The sequence below is a fragment of the Paramormyrops kingsleyae genome, chromosome 3 (genome assembly GCF_048594095.1).
Source record: "Paramormyrops kingsleyae isolate MSU_618 chromosome 3, PKINGS_0.4, whole genome shotgun sequence".
NCBI classification, from domain to species: domain Eukaryota; kingdom Metazoa; phylum Chordata; class Actinopteri; order Osteoglossiformes; family Mormyridae; genus Paramormyrops; species Paramormyrops kingsleyae.
In genome coordinates, this window is record NC_132799.1 from 19,227,147 (window position 1) to 19,246,213 (window position 19,067).

Below are 19,067 nucleotides of genomic sequence, written 5' to 3' on the forward strand. Positions count from 1 at the left end.
TATATGCTAATTCGTACTTCTTACTATGTGGCCCCGCTCCAGACCTCTCCCTCCACCATGCCCCTCACTCTACCTGTCTCCCTCAAGTTTCGGGATATCTGAGCAGCTGGAAGAGTCCTCCAGCCAGGCTAATGTGGGTCTCCTGGACTCCATCCCCAGGCCCAGCTCACTTCCCGAGAGGATCAGCTGACGTAGGATCGCTGGGTCATATGGGTTGATCTCAAACTTCAAGTGCACCTGAACCAGCAAGGTGTTCATGTGTCAGTCCAAAACTGATGCTCAGAGTACTGACATTCTACTGACATGGCCCTGGAGTCTCAACTAATGAACTACATTTAACATACATATTAACATTCATTGTATATGGTGAAGAATCTTTTTACAATCCCCTAAGAAGCAAAAACAAAGCTCTGCAACTTTAAAAAAAACAGTGCCCTACTGATCATGACCAGTATCATCAGACATGCTGATCACGGCATGTCTCAAAAGTCCCACCTCCCCGTAGCCCCCACCTTCATGAGCTTGGACACGTCCCATATGCAGATCTTCCCTCGCTTGGTGGCGGCCGCCAGGAAGTGCGGACAACTGCCAAAGCCATAGCAGGCAATCTTATCGGAGCCGTCCACGCTGGGAAACTGGGCCGGGCTGGTGGCCAGGGTGACGGATAGTGGGACGTTCTGCGTGTGCTCACCCTTCACAAATGGGCAGTTGGGGGAATGTCGTTCGTGTTCCGACCTGGGTGGGAGGGCAAGTGAGGTGAAGGAACAGCAAGATCCCGGGGCCAGAGCACCACCTCTCTGGAACAAGCCAGCTCTCGTCCCTCCCACAAAGCTCACCGGTGAACCTAAACTAGCCGACAGGATTAATGTCCCACAGGTGGCGGGGGGGGGGCGGTATACTTACCAGGGCTCGTCGGTGGGCTCCCAGCAGACCAGACACACGCTGCAGGTGAAGCACATGGCCCGGTCGTCACCAGTGGAGGCCGGCTGGTATGAGGGTGGGGGGACATGGACAGAGGGGGGCTGAGATAGGATTCCGCCCTCCCTGGGCACATCACAAGCAGGTGGGGGCTTGGATCGTGACCAGGCTTCATTAATAATGCATTTAACTGTATTACACACTGACAGACAGGAGGACCAAGTTGTATTATTACAGAAACACAGACAGCGCTCCACGTATAAACACAGGCAGATATCAACTAAAAACAGCACATCTAACAGCAGCTGAAAAATAGGGCAACATTCAAGGTGCTGGTTTTAAAAAGGCCCTGTGAGCACTCCCTCTGGAGGGGCAAGGTCTCATCACCGGGCTCTGAGGAGGGGCACACTCCGGTAGGGGACAAAGCCACCATGTAGTGAGGCTGCCAAGCTGGCTAAGGTGTGCAAAGGGACTGCTGGTCAGGCTCTCCCAGCCAGGCACTCCTTCCACATCAGAGGTGATGTTTGCTGGTGCCACGCCAAATTACAAGTCGTGGATAATCCAGACCGTTTCCATGTGAACAGTGCTCGGTCACCTCGCCCTCCTCCTGACAGTTCTCCCTAGTCCCCAGCACTCCTGGGAGCTTCCTTCCATACAAATGCACCATCCTACTTCCCCGTGCAGCTGTGCGGGTTGGCATGCCAACAGCGTGCCGGCCCTGAGAATCCCTGTCATTTCCATGGTTACAATCAGCCGTTCTCTTTGGTCCTAGCAGTATCAAGACTGCCTTTCAGCTGGGGGAGGGTCAGACAGGAGGGACGGGGGGTGGGAGGAGGATCTCCACTTGAAAGGCAACTGTAAAGTTCTGCTGAAGAAGCCAGTAACACAGAGAATGGCAGAGAGGTAGCGGGGAGAGCTTACACTGCCTACCTGGTGGTAAAACCCCGCCTGGGCCATGGGGTCGGGCTGCGCCCACCTGTAGCCAGCATGGGGCCACGATGTAAACGTTTCTCTTCTGTTAGCCTCACTGTACATTAGCGATCTGCAAAGAAAACAGGCAGCAGAGGTCAGCATCTCAGTACAGATGGCCCACCTGGAACACGACCCCCTCGGCAAACCCCGCCTGGAACACGACCCCCTCGGCCCGGCCCACCTGGAACCCGACACCCTCGGCAAACCCCGCCTGGAACCCGACCCCCTCGGCCCGGCCCGCCTGGAACCCGACCCCCTCGGCCCGGCCCGCCTGGAACCCGACCCCCTCGGCCCGGCCCGCCTGGAACCCGACCCCCTCGGCCCGGCCCGCCTGGAACCCGACCCCCTCGGCTCGGCCCGCCTGGAACCTGACCCCCTCAGCAAGGCCCGCCTGGAACCCACCCATTTGGAATCCACCCCACTGGCGTACCTATCTACAGAGCGCCCGGGGCCCACTCCCAGCTCGGGTCGTGCGCTCGGTAAGAGGTAGGAGAGCCTGTCCATGATGGACGAGGCCACAGACAAGGCAGCGACGTTCTGGTTTATCTTCTTCAGCTCATTCACGATGGCACCAGCGACCAGTTTTAGCACATGGTGTGGAAGATGGAAAGTTACCGTTGCCCACTGTGGAGAGAGAAGGGAGGAGGGGATAGAGAACACTTAGCATTGTACAGACTGTCCCCCTATAACAATGTGCTGCACACCTTATGAGGAACAGAAGGTGGACCCCCTCCCCCCCAAAGTCACAGGAAAGTACACTGGCAAAATGACACCAAGCTAAAAGAGCAGGAAGTCGTTTCTGTTCTGCCATGAAGAGCCTGCAGGGTGGCCGCATCCACAAAGATGGACGGATGGTGATCACTGGGAAGTCAAATGCCTGCGGCCTCAGCGTCACTGCAAATATATAAGCAGCACCCAGCATACTTAATGCAAGGTGAGCACTAAAAGGAAGTGGTCAGCTGAACTCAAATAGCCTGATTAGCCCATTTCCTGGACTTACTACATTCTTGCTTGCTACATTCCATACCATTGTACCGGACAGCAGATTCTTAAATGCTGAACAGCAAAGCAGCATACCTCACTCCAGACCAGTGATGACAAATGACCAAGCTTCACTGAAGTGACCCTTACATCAGGGCTCTTTAAAGACATTTCACACGACTCCCCGCAATCGTTGAGCTAGCCCCACTGGCCACCAGCTTAAAGTCGGCATCTGCTCCAGATGGGTCCCAACACGGAACCAGAAAAGCAGCCGAATAATATTGTGCTGTTATCCCTGAAAAAATAGACTGTGAGAAACTGTAGGTCACACGTTTATGGGATGTGGAACAGTGAAAACATCAGGAAGGCATCACTGGTTAAATAACGCCATGACATAGAGGTTGTAGTAGAAACTAAAGAAGACAACTGATAATTCTGATATTTATAAATCTGGGAAGTGGAACAGAATTGAGAAAAAGCTGTTGGGGGTAAAAGCTACATTGGCGGGGGGGGGGGGATGCATTACATGCCAGAAGCTTGCTAGCCTGAAGCAGCAACTGGCAGGATCCTGCAATCCAGAAGTACAAATCAGAGTGTGAGGTGGCTTGGCACTTCCTACCAGGTGACACAGGCTTCCTGGGGACAGCGCTGCTACTCTGGTGTGTTTTACAGCAGCTGTGGTGGTGGAGGAACAAAGGCCTGTGGGGCCGCTGCTACAGGGAGAGCACCATGGCTCTAAGCCCAGGCTGTTAATGCAGCAATGCAGCACCTATGGTAGGTGGAACGTGGGCCACCTCGCCAGACCGGACAGGCTCGTCCAGCAGCATGTCTGTCATACTCCTTGTGGTGCAGGAGGGACGGGTGACAGCTTGGGCGTCACGGGACGTGCCTGCGGCAAAAAACACTCCAAGAATCGCAGTGAACACACCGCACCAAATGGATGCAGAGATTCCCCAGCCTCTCCTACACTCAAGGACACAGCAATGAGAAGACCACCTAATGCCTTAATCTAAACCAAAGCAGACAGCGAGGGTGGGTGATATGGCAAAAATATATTGTATTTTTTTTTCAGACCGGATCACGATCCATGATCTTACCACAATTCTTTTTTATGTTAGTTTTTAAGATTATTAAGTTACTTAACAGTACAATCAAATTCCCCTATTTTAAAAAATACAGACCAGAAAAATAAAACCTAAAAGTAAAGCAGCATACTTTTTTGGAGTGTTTTCTTTTGAGGTGGTGAAAAAAAGGTACATCATGCTGCCATTCGATGTGCAAACCTTTGCAAAATTTGTAATAACTGTTTGTCCCGTGTCGGTTTTGGAAAATCCAAACAAAATCCAATATTACTGATGTTCAGTTCTTTTTAGGGACCAACTCCTCCACATCGTCCATACAGCTACGTTGCCAAATAGGGAATGTGTTGCATGTCGTGCATTACATGTTGAAACGAGGGAGCAAAAGGGAGAGAGGAAAAAATCCAAACCAATAACTTAAAACAAATTTGGCAGACAAAAACTTTAGATATGTGTATGAGCCATACAACTGCAATTGGTAGAACAATACTAACAATCTCTCGGTAAAGGGAGACTGTAGAGACAGGACTGTGTGATATGACCAAATTCTCCTCTCGATACAAATCATCTCATATCCCGATAACAATATATATCATGACTGCACCTCATCTATCATATTTTTTCTACCGATCAGCTGCGGTAGGAATTGGACAAAAATCTGCAAATATAAAGGAGTGATGTCACAAATAGTAACGTGATCCACAAACAGATGGGAAGTGATACACAAATGTGCAAAACCCTTTTTGTGTGTACAAATCACTCTATTTTTGTGGATATAACTTTACACAACACAAATTAAAATATATATACACTTGTGGATAGTGATGCATTTGTGTTTTTTTCTACAGATCAGCTATGGCATACGGCACCCCTAAGAGGTCTGGGAGAGAAAATATTTCTTTATATTTCTTTTCTGCAATAGTTTTGCGTTCCCTCACAATGCTTTTCCATTAATAATAACTGTACTGTGTCCATTTAACCTCACAATACTTCTGCATTACTAATAATCACTGTACTGAGTCCATTTAAAGTACAAAAGATAGAATTAATGGGCTAATAAGTATAAATCCAAACGATGTGGACATGTCCAGTTAAGTGTGCTTTAAACATTAAACTATGGGGGACAATGCACACCATATAACTTTAATTTTTGTGTGTTTCTATACACATTTATTAATAACGGCACTACGTCCATTCACTGTCAGTGACTGCAAACGAGAGCTGGGCTATTGAACTTCAAGTGCACACACAAACATTGAAATATTAATTAAAATTCACCCGTAAAGAAATATGGAAAACCAAGGCATGTTGCTTGCTTTTGTTGAAAGATATTACAGCCAGAAAACTGAATATAAAGCTAACTAAACTGCAGTATCACAGTTACTTTCGGATATACCTCCCTGGTATTATCATTTGATGATTATGTGGGGATAGGCAGATCTATACCGAAATATTCCAGAAAGCAGGTTCGAGTTTAATCCTTAACTGTGACAGTGCAGTAAAATTAGTTCATATGGAGTTTTCCGGGTGTAATATCTTTCAATCTTTGTAATATATTTCAGGTCTTCCAAGTAGGGCTGGGCGATAATCATACCAATATTGCATCACGCATGTTCAATAATCACCAGGGCTTCAGATGACAGCCAAAAGATTTGGCCAGGCATCAGATTTTCGGTGCTATACGAACATTTATTTACACCCACAATTTGTTAAGCAGATTAGTAGTATGGCTAAAATATTAATGAGGCATTGTATGATGCCCAAAAGTCAGTATCATTATAAATACGGCTTATCCTAATGTTTAATAAACGTGTCGGACTTTAAACTACAAAAGTACAGCCACACCACCAACGTCTTTTTACCTTGTTTATCCACAAGATCTCCTCTTTTAAAAGATGTTGTGGCTGCTCTTCTTCACCGCAACTTCAGTGCATATTGCACTGAGGTATACCAAACCATAGTATACCAAAACAGTATTATGTGGTGTGCTCCATTAATCGAATTTAATAAAGTTTATACAGATTACTAACTTTTGGGTATAACAAAATGCATCTCATTAATATCTAAGACATACTATTAATCTACTTACCAAATTATGGGTTAAATAAACGTCCATATAACACCAAAAAGCTGGTGTCCGGCCAAATGCTTTGTCTGTCACCTGAAGCCCTGGTGATTATTGCACATGCGCGATATAATATCGATATGATATTGCCCCAGCTCTACTTCCAAGTATTGTATTTGTTTTTATGGGTACTCTTCACATTCAACAGCCCAGCTGTCTTGCTTAAAGTCGCTAGCGGTGAATAGACACCGTGAAATTATTAATAAATAAGCATAAAAAAAGTAACATGGTGTACATTGTCCCCCATAGTATAATGCTTAAAGCACAATTTACATGACACATCTGTATTATTTAGGGTTACCCATGTCATCACGTTGCGGCAAGTCTATATTGGGAACACAAAACTATTGTGAGTATACATAAAACTATTAAAAAAAAAAAAAAAAAAAAAAAATTCCCACCCAGATCTCCTAAGGCCTCCATAGCAGTACAAACTGGATAAAAATCCAAAAATAAATAGCAGGGAAGTCACAAATGTAACATGGTCCACAAAAAGACAGGAAGTGATCCACAAACGTGCAAAACATGTTTCACGTGTACAAATCACTCCCAATATGATTTTACACAACACAAATTTAAAAATACATATTTGTGGAGAGTTAAATATTTGTGGATCATGGTACATATTTGTGGATTGTCTTCTGTGGGTTACAAATAATAAAGTCCAATAAAAACTTCAATACAAGTGCCACATCCCATGACGTATGTAACCTTGTAAACTGTCATTCAAATGATGAAAAATTGTTGCCGTAAACAGTGTATCTTGGGACACCACGAAGTAAATGAAAGAGCATAATAAGAAACAATAGACATATTTATCACGTCATCCGATACATATCGTCATATCGCACAGCCACAAATCAAATCACACACCCTTAGCAGAGAGAGCCAGCTTTCTGCTGTGAGCCACAAATCTGAATATATCCCAGGTCATGTATCAGACCGAAATGCCGATGAACAACCAGATAAACACTGAGACATGCGTGGATGTAGCAGGCTCATTAACATACCACAGCTACACGCAAAGCAATTTACTTCCTGAAGAAAAACATCTAAAGGAAGCCTCTGGTTTTCAAGTTTATTTGCCAGGAAACACAAATTAATAGAATCAGTATTACAAAATCATAGGTTACGCAGAGTGCTGTAACAGTATGTGCTAAGGAAGCATTCAGTATTCTTGTTACAGCTTGACATTAATCACGTGTGACTTGGTGTTTTGGGGGCTGACTGGCCCCCCAATTGTCCACCACATGCCAAGCCTCTCTTTGCTTCTGCCATGCTGCCCATCAGCACAATCCACTAAAGGAGAACCCAACATTGACTGAAGACAGAAGCTGACACTGATCTGGAAGGTGTGGTCAGAAGTCACGACAGCCCCAGCTCATTCATTCAAGGTGATTTGTGGCAGCCCAGTTAGATTAATAATGCACTACAACCCACACTTGCCAGCAAGGCACAATCCACACATCACTGTTAAAACCAGGCTGATGTAACCGGGAGACCGCTCACCTTGGCCACTTTGTGATTGGCTGCTGTCTCATGTGAGGTATTTTTTAGCCCGTCTTTCAGCTGCGTGATGAATAGGTCATATCCCTCCATGCTGGACACGTCCACCTTCTCCAGGCAGGCTGAGAGGAGCTGCTGGGCCTAGTAGGGAGACACAGATGCAGAAACTGAGTGGCGACTCCCCACAGCACACAGACAACGCGTCACTCTTTATTCCCCGCAGTGGGTTGGCAGTAGTTTTATCACCTTTAAATTTCATTCTTTAGTTTTTGTTTGATCTTCACCAGGTTAAGATAACACCTATCAGGATGGTCAGCCACAAAATTAAGCGTATGGAGAATAAGCTCCACAGGCCAAAAACAGCATGATGTGGAGACCCTGCTGCTGAAACAGCCTCCCCAGAAGCCAAGAAGAGGAGTAGAGCTAGGCAGGAAAAATAGGCAGTCTGTGACATCAAAGTGGGCCAAAGACATGGGGTAGCACACTCAGCTGTTTCTGCACACAGGAGCTGCGTCAAGCCTCTCTGCCACAAGCGGAAGCCAGTCAACAGGCTTAATCAGGCATCCCTCTGTACATCAGCACACACAGAGCTTTTCACTGGGCATCTACATGCCGCTCCACCTCATCTGGCATTAAGTAAATTAATCAGAGCAACTGTATAACCAAGACAAAGCAATTTCCCTTTGGGATTAATAAAGTTCTTTGAATCTTGAATCTTGAATTAACCTCTCATCTCTTACTTCCACGTGGGGCTGGAAAAACAGCAGAAAATTTGGGTTCCCAGCCCCGTGGATGGATCAGAGAAACGGGACAGTGTGAGCTGCAGCTGAACCACACGAGGATGCTAACGGGTGAAAGGCATCCCACTCAGGACAATCATGCTAACAGACAGCTTACGAGCAATCGATGGATCATAGTTCTAGGAACTCTCTTCGTCTGATTAATTAGCAAAGACAGTGTAAAAGGACAGATCAACACAGTATACTAATCAAGGTTTAGCTACAATAATCAAAAGAGATTCAACAAACACAGTTGCAGTACACAGCTGGGAAGCAATAACACAGAGCAGACGCACAGAGCAGACGCACAGAGCAGACGCACAGAGCAGACGCACAGAGCAGACGCACAGAGCACACAGCATAACACTGAGGTGCAGCAGCTTGCCGGAGGCATGTCCCACCTCGGTGACAGGCAGCTCGAGCTGGATTACATCCTCCGGCTTGGTGACGGGAGCCTGCAGGGCCGTGTCCAGCAGTAGGATGCCGTTTAGATCCTTCCGGCAGCCCACTGCGTAGTCATCCACAAACAGTACTTTGTCCACTGCTGGGAAGTACTGACACTTCACGCGGCCTGTTGGCTTCTCTGCAATACACGAGTGGGGAGTCGTCAGGGTGACTGCCAGGAGGAATACACAGCGGTCATGAGGCAACCCCCCTAATGCAGTAAAACCCCATGCAAAACTAGCACAGTTCCTTACTCTAAGATTAAATGCACTTTTACGTCACACCAGGAAAAACGCAGAGTGATTATATCCTCCCAGTACTAATTTTATCTTTGGTATGAATATGGTTGCATAACAATGCCTTATGTATTGACATTTAACAACAAAGGGTACAGTGGCTCAGTGGGTAGAGCTGTTCCCTCACACCTAGAAGGTTGGTGGTTCGAATCCTACCTCCTTGTCTGTTTGCATATTTCTCCCATGTTTTGAGGGTTTTCTTCAGTACCTCCAGTTTACACTCTACAGTCTAAAGACATTGAGTTAACTTGCTTCTCCAAATGATCCATAGTGTCAGACTGTGTGTTTGCGTATGCATGTACGCGCCCTGTGATGGACTGGCATCCTGTCCATAACGTACCCCAGCCTTGTAACCCTGCTGCATGGCACAGTCTCCAGCCCCCCTGACTATATATGCAGGTAGAAAATGAACGGAAAACACTGAATACAGACAGAAATGTTTCAAAACCCCCCCATGAAATTCCCCAATGGAAATTTCAGGTAAAATACTTTTCACTGCTGATAAGCAATCACTAATACAATAATACAATAACAGCAAACACTGCAGGATAGTCAAAAAGCAGCAGCAGACATAGTAGGTGGCGGAATGTTCAAACTGCATGCAAAAGGAAAGGAGAATGACAGGCAGCAGCAGCAGAGAGAACTGGGAGGAGACAGCGCACACCTGTATGTGCTGCCTGGCTCTGTACCGGCTTATTCCCCATCTCAGGATGGGCCATACACTGACATCACTGCAGTAAATAGGCCCCGGTCCAGTTTCACTTTCTCTATTGATGATGTCTCACTGCCCACCTGGTGAAATTTCTCTCAATAAAAAGGGATGTAAGGTAATCAGGCAGCACACAGGGGGCCAAGCCGGCATGTAGGAAGGTGATCGAGACGCCCTCTGCACCCAGCCCTGGCCGATAGCTACTGAAAGTTCAGGTTAAGGATGCTCTGCAGTGCTGCAGACATACAAGCTGGCCATGCATACAAGCCTCATTCTTCACCTTCATCTCAAATATAGAAGCCATGAGTACATAGACACTTTTTGGGTTTCCTGTCACAGTATAGACATGTTCACACTTGCAAAATGGATTATGCACAAAAGGGAGAGGGAACTTAGAGTTTAGAGTACTTCTCTCAACACAGGAATACCCAGCTCCCAGCCCAGTAAGATTACCCATTTTCCATGGTACAGATGAGATATTTGGATGCCAAAGTATCCTCGCAATATTTATGATATGTTGGCAGGAGTTCATAGGTTGAAGACCCAGACAGAACAGCATCAGCGCATATGCCCCAGGTTCACACACCTCTCGCCAATCAGCTCCAATGCTCATCACACTCAGATGGATCACAACTTGGACTCTGCTGCATGAGCAGGAGGCTTAAGCATCGTGCACATGATGTCACTCCCTTTGTTGAATCGGCCATGAACAAAAAAGTAATGAGGAGGGCATGAGCAAAACCAAAATCAGCACGCTTCTTTGGCGCTCCAGCTGTGTTTCTCTGTGCATCTGTGACAAAGCAGAATCTCCAACATGCTGACTAGAGGCCAACCTTTCACTGCAGCCTCCTTTGATTTCAGGTGGAGCTGGACGGTAGCCATAAGCACTTTTCACTCCGTGTCCTTCTACACAGTCACAAGCAGAGCATACAGAAATACCTGAACAGGTCATCCCAGAACAGGACTCTTCAGCTCCTTCAGCCAATTCCATGGTAGTATCGACAACAGTCCCTCCTTCCACAACACAGAGAAAATACACCAATCCAAGTCAGTTTGCCATGCTGCACCCCAAGCACAGCTCTTGTATACCACGTCCAACACCAGATGCCACTGCCAGACATCATTCACCATCCAGTGCACACAAAAACAAACATTCTATTGCACAGTGACTCTCCACTATCTGAATATTTAACATCATCATCCCAACATAATTAGTTTGTCCCAAAAGCCTTCAGGCAACCTTAGCATTGAGGTGGACATTTAGCTTCCTACAAATAACTTGGGGGGTTTCACTTGTCTCACACAAAACATGGCAGCTGCTTCAGAGTAGCCAGCGCAAGTGTCATGGTAAGGGCAATGGCTCAAGCCTCTCATTCGCACATTAATCCCATCACAAGCAGTCGGGAAGAGGGACTCATAATAGGGAGGGTAAGGAAGGCTAACAAATTGGCTGGTTTGTATATAATGTACACAAGACTTGCTTTGACACAATCAGAATGAAACATTTCACAGCATCTACTGTTCTGCATCGCTAAGGTTGAAAATGAAACTAATTCTGCAGTGGACAAAGGAACATGGGAGGTGAAAGCAAAAGACAACTGAACATGGAATGAAGCAGACTGGGGGCAACACTGATAATAGTGACAATGAGCACTGTACAATTCATCCTCAAATAGCAACTAACTACCAAATGCATTTTTACTGTATCAAGATTACAGATTTGCACTTGTTGGCAATGTCAATTATCAGTGTGGGGGGTCCACATGCCTTCATGACAACAGAGGACATGCCAGCAATGCCAAACCCAGACTAGGGAGCTCTTCTTGTCAGTCAGAGAGAAGCATCGCAGACTGGCAGTTGGTACACTAAGCTCTTAAAAAAAAAACACCTCCTCCAGACATCAGCTGAAAGTCAGTCCAGGAGCAGATTCTCGGCACCTAGCTGTTGTCTCACACCTTGCCCGCTCTGCAAAATAACAGTGTCAACAAACACTCTCATGCTTAACAAACATGTGTTTTGATGTCCTTCAAAGAGTGTGGCAGGTCCCTGGCACTCTTTCCCACAGAGGACCACTCCTGACAAATTCACCCAGGCTGCTAAGTCTAAGGTCAAAGTGCAACCTTCAGATTAGATGAGCCACATCCAGAGTCTAAAGCATTTCATCACAGCTTTCACTCCAAGAACTGCTGAGGAAAATGCTGAATAACCGTAAATACTGTACTAATCATATTAATATTTTATGCGTGCCACATAGACGACTATAAATAAATTTAAACGTACTGAACAACTCGATAGAAAAGTGTAGCAATGAGAAGCAGCCACGCACATATCAAAGGCTGTCAAAATGTCACCTTGCTGCTCCAGAACGTAACCATCCCATTAATCGAACTGCAGATATACGGCATCGATCAGCGCAAACACTGTGGCCCTACCAAGTGGGCGGGTTTAATGAATTAATTGTTAATTTAATGAAAGGCATTACTCGAAGCCCATCTGGCTAGCTGGCAGAAATGAAAACGTTCTGTTTCCGGCTTATGCTACAACGATCTGAAGTTATGATATTTAAAATAATCCGATCCTCGTCATGTATTGGTGCCACTTAGACACCACGAGAAGCACACAAAACGACAAAAAACGAGAAGCTGTCATTTGAGGTAAACTGAGATAGGGAAACGTCTAACGAGACATCGATAAAACATGCATCACGAATCGGTGGCATTCATGGGGTGCTGCAGTTTATGGGGTGAAGCCGCAATGACGGGAAAAAAAGCCAGCAATGCCGGATACCCACACACTGACACCTTCAGCTACTTAAGATAAAGACGGAGCCCGTTTTTTTTCCCATGAAACCTTGGAGTCGCAGATTCAGATGCGGTGAAATAGTTACCGCCGAACGGTCTACCCATGGCCCAGGTTCTGGCCGGCAGGCCTCCACGTGACACGTCCAGATAAGCGCAAAAATCCAAGCTTTTCAATCTAAAAATCGAGAACCCCCCCCCTTCCCCGGAACGCTAGGAAGCTCCAGACATCATGAGCAGCCGGTGCCCGGGTCGGCTCTCTGGGCTAAATGCTAACAGGCTGGCCTGACAGGCGGCTAACCGTCACCGCTGTTATCATGACGAAGGTGGCTTCACAGATGTTCTAACGCGCTTAAGCACCTAGTTTGTTCAGACCACTGGTCTCTAACCTCACATTCTGTTTAGGATACAACCCCCTGGCCCCCCATCCAACGACAGGCCTGAGCGGCTTCCACAGTGTTTACCCCCATCCCCGACTGGCCGTCCATTCGCTCACCGTGTAAGGCCGACGCTTGGAGGACGGCCCCTGACGTGCCGTCGATGACTTTGATGCCGCCACGGCTTGTGACGGCTAGGATGGCGTTAAGTGCCGGGTGGTAGGACAGGCTACGCAGGCCCTCCTCGTCGCAGCGCAAGCAGCCGTCCCTCAGCACGACCCAGTCCGAGGAGGCAGACGAGCAGGAGCCCGGCGAGGCCGCGGCCGCCATCTTCCTGTATTTTCTTCCCCCCTTCCCCGCTCTCTCTTTCTCCCCCTCTCTCCTTACGGATCTGTAATTTCTCTCTCAACTGTGTGGTCAAAAAAGACAGAAAGCCGAATCCCGAACTACCGCTGTAGCACAACTGCTCGCTCTCCGTCTGCGGCCGCTGCTCCTCCTCCTGATGCCGCGCTAGTTGCTATTCATCATCGGCACTGGGGAAGCGTAGGACGCCACTCTCCGGGACGGGAACGTTGGTTTTACGGAATTTGCGCAGCACGGCAAATCCCCCCTCCATGCCGCAAGTGGCGCTGTACAGTTCGCGTCAGTATTCAGTGACTGGCGACGCCATTCTTACTGTGTTGACAAAAGAAAGTGTCTCACAGCTGTTCCCGGTAGTTCACCCGACGTGTGTGTGCATGTACATACGACATATTTTTTGTATATAAAGATTACACATATGTCAATATTTATTCATTTTACACATGTGTAGTGTTTATAGTAAAACGAAATTATGTAGTTCAACTTAAAAGTCAACGCTGAATAGCGCAGAAGGCCAACGCTAAGTACCGCAAAGGACTGTTTTTCGTCTCATTCGTTTTGAAAGAAGGTAGCAGACTTGTTAAAATAATTGTAAAACGTATATTCGTATTCCACGTTTAATAAATGATTTTTATTATTCATGTAGTCTGATAGGCGAAATGATTTTGACATTCGTGGACATTTATTGTAATGATCATTAGGTTGTATATACAGAATTAGCCCGAGACCTAACTAACCTTAACTAGGATCACTGATTAATAGATGAATGGATATACAAAATTATGAAGAATGTTTATATAAATTAAAATTATGTATTTAAAGGTGTATTTTATTGATAGTGCCACTACTTTCATAAAACATGATACATAACACCACCCTCTTAAAAAGTTCTGACCTACGTCCTTCTACTCATGTTCTGTTCGGTGCAAAAACGTACGGTAAATCTACAACAAACATAAAAAAGAGAGGAAGGCTCTGTACTTTAGCCGGCATGGTTTCGTTTTTAATGGACTAACGTGAAATATAGCATGGAGATGCATAAAAAATTTAACTGACATCCATATCTCCGAAACAGTTGTTTCTACTCCAGTCCCTTTCTGATAAAAACCGAAACAAAATTTTAGCTGTGGTGCTTCCCAAATCAAGAATTTGTTTAAAAAATACAATTGGCACCAACACCTTCTGAGAACAAAAGATTTTTAAAACTACTGTCCTTTGTAAGACTTACAGGTAAAGAAACAAACAATGTTAACATAATATTGCACTATTGCTCCTGGTGTTAACCAAAAACTGTAGATATATTACAATCAGCAGAAAGGGCCTAAAAAGAAACCAATTAAATAAATCAGTGTTTTTCTTTGAATATAAGAGTCATGGCTACAGTTAAACACACTGGCTTTACAGACACTTAGAGACTTATTGACTGTCTTTTTTCAAAACAGGTGTAAAAAAAAAAAAAAGATCCAGGTTTGTCATTTTCTTATTTTGCAGGTAGGAGTTTCATCCTCTTGCCTGACTCTACAAGCCACCATTCCAATGTCCATTTGAAAAAGTCCAAAGCCTGTTCAATCAGACTCCGGTATAGAGAGACAGGAAGTAGATGTACAAGAGGAATATTGGGTATATGAGGAGAGGTTTCTTTGTTTTGAACTCATCGCCCACAAGCAGTGATGCAGCGCTGTATGCAGCCCAAAATACGCCAAAAAGCTGGGAATGAAAATGAAACATAAAATTATCATCTGTGCATCCTATCCAGGGTTTATCCCTCTTTGTGATGCCTGAGGTTCCACTCCACTCCCTTACCCTCCCCAGTAAAAAATACCCTAAGCAGGATAGCATTTGTAAGATACATAGATGGATTATCCCCTGCCACTGCGAACGGTGACACTGCTGACTAATCTGACATAAAAAGGCAAAGATTCTTCTGCAGCTAATTTAACTCATTAGCAGTGTTGTTAACTACAAGTATCTTCTGACACCTCTGCCTGAACACTGCTGTGGAGTACTTTCATTTCCTCAGACTAAATGGAAACATACTCACCTTTATTACTGTAGAAACAATGTCAAAATTCCCAATAACCAGCAATAAAGGAGCGATGACGATGAGTGGGAGTAAAGAATACCCGATTACTCCCAAAACCTGCCCATATGACACCTGCCAAGAAAACAGTACAAAACATTTAATACTGTATTCCACTTCCAGTGGCTAGTGTTCAACACACACTGTAATCTGTTTCTGTTTAATCTAAAATGACATGTATAGTATGAACATGAGACACACTACTGAAACTTACCTCACCACCCAGAACACGTGCCAGAAGAAAGATTGTCAAAGATCCAAATATCCAAATAGTAATAATCCAAGACACGACCTTTGAAATAACAAAAGGGTTATGTGGAATTGGCCTTTAAATACCAAGATAAGAAGTTGTGCTTACTGTTTCATACAACCCCAATTCCAATTAAGTTGGGATGTTGTGCAAATTGTAAATAAAAACAGAATGCAATTATATGGAAATCTCATAAACCCATATTTTATTCATGACAAAATATAGAAAACACATCAAATGTTTAATCTGAGAAAATGTATCATTTTAAGGAAAAAGATAAGGTAATTTTGAATGTCATGGCAGCAACACGTCTCAAAAAAGTTGGGACAAGGCCATGGTTTATCACTGGGTGGCATCACCTCTTCTGTAGTAAATGTCTGTAGTAAAAGTCTGTAAATGTCTGGGGACTGAGGAGATCAGTTGCTCAAGTTTTGGGAGAGGAATGTTGTCCCATTCTTGTCAGATACAGGATTCTATTTGCTCAACTGTCCTAGGTCTTTTGTGTCGTAATTTTCGTTTTATGATGCGCCAAATGTTCTCAATGACTGAAAGATCTAGACCACTGGCAGGCTAGTTCAGTACCCGGACCCTTCTTCCACGAATCCATTATCTTGTAATTGATGCAGTGTGTGGTTTGGCATTGTCATGTTGGAAAATGGAAGGTCTTCCCTGAAAGAGATGTCGTTTGGATGTTGTATGTTTCTCTAGAACCTGGATATCTTTCAGCATTGATGGTGCCTTCCCAGATATGCAAGCTGCCCATGCCATATGTACTAATGCACCCCCATACATCAGAGATGCTGGCTTTTGAACTAAGCGGCGATAACACGCTGGGTGTTCATTCTCCTCTTTAGTCTGGATGATACGGCATCCCTGGTTTCCAAAAAGAATTTCAAATTTAGATTCGTCTCACCACAGAACAGTTTTTCCACTTAGCCACAGTCCATTTTAAATTAGCTTTGGCTTCTGGATCATGTTGAAATATAGCTTCCTCTTTGAATGAAAGAGTTTTAACTGGCATCTTTGGATGACACGGCAAATTGTGTTCACTGATAACGTTTTCTGGAAATATTCCTGAGCCCATTTAGTGATTTCCATTGCAGAATCATGCCTATTTGTGAGGCAGTGTTGCCTAAGGGTCTGAAGATCATGGGCATCCAGAATACTTGTCCCTTACACACAGAGATTTCTCCAGATTCTCAGAATCTTTTGATTATGTACTGTAGATGATGATATTTTCAACCTCTTTGCAATTTTACACCAAGGAACTTTTTTCCTGAAATTGCTCCACTATTTGTCGATGCAGTATTAGGGGGATTGGTGATCCTTTGTCCATCTTTACTTCTGAAAGACACTGCAACTCTAAGATGCTCTTTTTATACCCAGTCATGTTACTGACCTGTTGCCAATTGACCTAATTATTTGCAAATTGTTCCTCCAGCTGTTGGGTTTTTGTACCATTAACTTTTCCAGCCTCCTATTGCCCCCGTCCCAACTTTTTTGAGAGGTGTTGCTGTCATGAAACTCAAAACGAGCCAATATTTTTCACTAAATAGCAAAATGTCTCACTTTACATGTTTTACATGTTCTGTTGTGAATAAAATATCAGTTTATAAGATTTCTATATCATTGCATTGTGTTTTTATTTACAATTTGCACAACTTCCCAACTTCATTGGAATTGGGGTTGTACTTCTCTGCACACGCGTGACACTCATGCATCCGCACTGCATAGACAGACACAGAAACATTCATACTTCTCCAGTCAAGCCACACACTTCACGTCATAAAAGTCTACACAGACACATCCACATGTACATGCGCGAAGTATGAACCAGCCTTAAGACGTATGGAGTCATCTTGAAGTACATAACAAGGCTGCCCGAGACAAGATAATTGTAATCATCTTAGTGATACTTAACTATGTGTTTGGATCAATTGTCTGGAATACAAGTGTTTTACATAAATATTAAATTCAGATTTCAAGAAAGAATTACAATGAATGACATATTAAAATAAATGCACTTCACATCATTAAATAGCAGCAAACTTAAGTCAATAGAAGTCACCCATCTAGAAGAGCAAAATCTTGGCTGTAATATATGAATGTCAGGATGTTTATTGCACCTCACCCTGAACTGCCCATAGATGGAGATCATGGAGAAGAGAAGCACTACAGCCAGTGGTCCCCAGAAGTCAGGGTTGTCCCGGACCACCTGTCGGTTGAAGCCTAGCGACGGCATGGGCATCAGCACACAGCGGATCTTGTAGTAGATGTCCTTTAGGTCGATGTCCAGCTCCTCCCTACTCACATATTCCATGGTGAGACATGACCATATCAAAACAAAAAGGTATCATTGTTACTTTTCAGGAACATATAAAGTTTGCCAGACATTACAGATACTAATGGTAGTCATGGCAATAATGTGAATTGTGTATCTAGTACGATGTATATAATGTTTATTCGCAATTATATTTTTCAATTGAGAAATAATTATTTACAGGAGGGGTTTGTTATCTTCGGGGTCGTCTTCCTCCACTTCCAGCAGCCAGCCATAGCCCCGCTGCCTGAGAAAAGTGCTGGCATAGGTATCCTTTGTAGCCTCGCTGCCACCCATATTCACTTTGACATCAGGGGCGTCAATTGAACCGCTGAGCTCTACGAGCCAAAGGGATGGAAATTTATGCGGTAGGCCATGCTTGCCTCAATCGCTCCAAAAGTCATCAGCCCTGGAGATCATTCCTTCGAAATTTTCCCCTTTAATCCCACTCGATCAACATGTATTTCATCACAACTACCATTTCAAGTTTACCAGACTACTCATGTCACCATACATTTCTTTTTCAAACAACAGTTCTCAATAATGTTAGCACTTAATTCCCCGATTAGCACGTCTGTAATAATTGACGTAGTATACCTGTAAGAGCCTGTCAATAGCCACACATGGTTTGCCATACACAAACTGCTGTCAACATTCCTGCTGGTGACTATATGCATATACATACTACGTAAATACGGTAAAAAATAAAAATAAAAAAAATGGATACAATCTGACTAGAACATGACAGTCATGGCCCACTGTACCTTCGGCGTCGGTCGAAGAAACGAAGGTAAAATCTCCGTTGGTGGGGGAGAACTGCATTCTTATTTTGCAAGCTACCTTCGCGTCAAAAGCACAGTGACCTTTACATGAATGTCTTTACTCGATAGTTTTAGGTTTATGGAAAAGATAAATAATTAAACAATTAAAATAGCTTATAGATATTTCCTTTTCGTATGCGGAAATTATTCCATTTTGCCCGTGAACTGACGTCTCAGAAGTTCGCCAGTATAAAAACAACCATGGCCGTAGGGAGACCGGAAGCCCAGAGGAAGCTGGGAAAGACGACACGT

The 19,067-nt window shown here is 44.6% G+C and overlaps 2 protein-coding genes across 7 annotated transcripts in view; both read right to left on the reverse strand.

Moving 5' to 3' along the window:
* The window catches only part of birc6 (baculoviral IAP repeat containing 6), a 77,411-nt gene extending 63,869 nt beyond the window's left edge, over positions 1 to 13,542 (reverse strand). For 2 of the 6 annotated variants that reach the window (XM_023803617.2, XM_023803598.2), the window contains exons 1-9: positions 13,104 to 13,541; positions 10,749 to 10,823; positions 8,762 to 8,943; positions 7,585 to 7,722; positions 2,321 to 2,514; positions 1,840 to 1,960; positions 904 to 986; positions 513 to 735; positions 74 to 237 (exon numbers count right to left, since the gene is read on the reverse strand). In XM_023803617.2, the coding sequence (XP_023659385.1) occupies positions 74 to 237; positions 513 to 735; positions 904 to 986; positions 1,840 to 1,960; positions 2,321 to 2,514; positions 7,585 to 7,722; positions 8,762 to 8,943; positions 10,749 to 10,823; positions 13,104 to 13,314 (1,391 nt within the window). In that variant the 5' untranslated portion in view covers positions 13,315 to 13,541. Of the gene's footprint in view, positions 1 to 73; positions 238 to 512; positions 736 to 903; positions 987 to 1,839; positions 1,961 to 2,320; positions 2,515 to 7,584; positions 7,723 to 8,761; positions 8,944 to 10,748; positions 10,824 to 13,103 lie in introns of all 6 variants that reach the window. The other 4 variants (XM_023803634.2, XM_023803628.2, XM_023803608.2 and 1 more) reach the window with 3 other exon arrangements.
* A 780-nt stretch (positions 13,543 to 14,322) lies between these two features.
* yipf4 (Yip1 domain family, member 4) lies at positions 14,323 to 19,067 on the reverse strand. Its single transcript, XM_023803794.2, has 6 exons — positions 18,759 to 19,067; positions 18,176 to 18,332; positions 17,806 to 17,977; positions 15,639 to 15,716; positions 15,386 to 15,499; positions 14,323 to 15,051 (listed from the first exon to the last, which is right to left on the reverse strand). Exons 1-6 carry the CDS (start codon positions 18,814 to 18,816, stop codon positions 14,914 to 14,916), a joined length of 717 nt encoding a protein of 238 aa, XP_023659562.1. The 5' UTR covers positions 18,817 to 19,067; the 3' UTR covers positions 14,323 to 14,913.